This window comes from Aplysia californica, unplaced genomic scaffold, assembly GCF_000002075.1.
Source record: "Aplysia californica isolate F4 #8 unplaced genomic scaffold, AplCal3.0 scaffold00486, whole genome shotgun sequence".
NCBI classification, from domain to species: domain Eukaryota; kingdom Metazoa; phylum Mollusca; class Gastropoda; order Aplysiida; family Aplysiidae; genus Aplysia; species Aplysia californica.
The window spans coordinates 609650-611728 of NW_004797756.1; the positions used below are offsets into that span (position 1 = coordinate 609650).

The 2079-nt window shown below is 51.5% G+C and overlaps 1 protein-coding gene across 1 annotated transcript; it reads left to right on the forward strand.

Moving 5' to 3' along the window:
- Window positions 1-728: 728 nt before the first annotated feature.
- On the forward strand, window positions 729-1462 carry LOC106012756 (uncharacterized protein DDB_G0271670-like; the record flags this gene model as incomplete). The annotated part of the gene is made up of 2 exons (XM_013086616.1): window positions 729-1135; window positions 1392-1462. Coding segments are annotated over exons 1-2 (287 nt in total), but the record flags the coding sequence as incomplete, so codon positions are not given.
- Window positions 1463-2079: the final 617 nt, after the last annotated feature.

Sequence of the window (2079 nt, forward strand, 5' to 3'; positions counted from 1 at the left end):
ATGATGATGATGATGATGATGATGATGATGATGATGCTGACGATGACGATGACGATGACGATGATGATGATGATGATGATGATGATGATGATGATGATGATGATGATGATACCTGTATATCTATAACCACTAATCTACGGAACTTATAACATGACGTAATTCCTTCAATTCGTTTTCTTCCAAGTCTTTAAACATTTTCCTAAACTAAAGCTAAAACTATCTAATCTTTGGCACTCATGGGACCTTGATCTTGATCTAATTGGGTTGCATGAGCTGTAAAACTCTTCCAAAAACTTACAACACCTCTCTCTAATCGTCGGCATTCGTATGACCTATATAATGTGCTGCAAGTACGGTATCGTATAATTCTTCCTGACCAAAAACCGCTAATCTTCCACACTTATTTGGCCTAATTTTATTCACTTCATTGTGTTGCAAGTGTCTTAGCATTGTAACTAAAGGTAAACCCTCAAGCCTCTAATCTTGGACACTCATTTGACCTAACTGTGTTGCAAGTGCCGTGAAGATCTTTCTAAAACGATCTTAAATCCTTCTAATGTTGGGCGCTCATTTGACCTAATTGTGTCGCAAATGCCGCAAAAATCTTCCCAAACTAAAACCTCAAAGCTCCGGCACTCTTTTGACCTAACAATGAATTGTGTTGCAAATGCCGTAAAAACTCACTCTTCCAAAAACTAATCCCACCCACCCACTCCGATGTAACAACCAACAGGATCACGCCGGCCCGGGCAGCGGGTTCCGCCTAAACTACAAATCAGACTCCTCAGACGACGCGGACGAACGTCACCACGACCGCAGACACACCCACAAACACTCCTCTGGCCACGTTTCCAGACACGCCTCCAGACAAGCCTCCAGACACGAATCAAGACTCGAATCAAGACACGAATCAAGACTCATGTCCAGCCGAGCGTCGAGCAGTAGCAGCGACCGTGGCAGCGGCGGCGGCGGCGGCGGCAGTGGCTCCGCCCCCTCTTCCTCTGGCGGCCAATCAGCGTCGTCGTCATCGTCATCGTCGTCGTCGTCGTCATCGGCCACGAGCGAGGAGAGCGCGTCGAGCGAGGGTTTGGTGCCGGTGACGTGCGAGTGGTCGCTGGGCGAGGCGGTGGAGCTGGTGTGTAGTCACCCCGTGCTGGGCACACTGAGGGCGAGGCACCCGCTCGCTGTGACGCTGGCTGGTGAGTTGGTTGGTGGTTGGTTGTTTGGTTGGCTGAATGTGACAACCTGCATGGTTGGTTGGTTCGTTGGTTGTTTGGTTGGGGGGTTGGTTGGTGGGTTGTTTGGTTGATTGATATTTGCATGGTTGGTTGGTTGGTTGGTTGGTTGGTTGGTTGGTTGGTTGGTTGGTTGGTTGGTTGTTTGGTTGGTTGGTGTGTAGTCACCCCGTGCTGGGCACACTGAGGGCGAGGCACCCGCTCGCCGTAACGCTGGCTGATGATTGGTTGGTCTTTGTTTGGTTTGTGGGTTGGTTGGTGGGTTGGCTGGTGAGTTGGTTGGTGGGTTGGCTGATTGGTGGGTTGGCTGGTGAGTTGGTTGGTGGGTTGGTTGATTGGTGAGTTGGTTGGTGGGTTGGTTGATTGGTGGGTTGGCTGGTGAGTTGGTGGTGGTTGGTTGGTGGGTTGGCTGAATGTGATTACCTGCATGGTTGGTTGGTCGGTTGGTATGTTGGTTGGTTGATTGGTGTGTAGTCACCCCGTGCTGGGCACGCTGAGGGCGAGGCACCTGCTCGCCGTGACGTTGGCTGGTGAGTGGTTGGTGGTTGGTTGGTTGGTGGGTGGGTGGGTTGGTTGGTGGGTTGGTTGGGCGAAGCGGTGGAGCTGGTGTGTAGTCACCCCGAGTTGGTTGGTCGGTTGGTTGGTTGGTTGGTTGGGAGGTTGGTTTGATTGGTTGGTTGGCTGGGTGAGACGGTGGAGCTGGTGTGCAGTCACCAAGTGCTGGGCACACTGAGGGCGAGGCCCCCGCTCGCCGTAAAACTGGCTGGTGAGTTGTTGACTAAATTTTGTGCAAAATGTTGCTGCCTCGTGAGATCTACACTCTCTCCCCTTCTGTGTGTGTGTG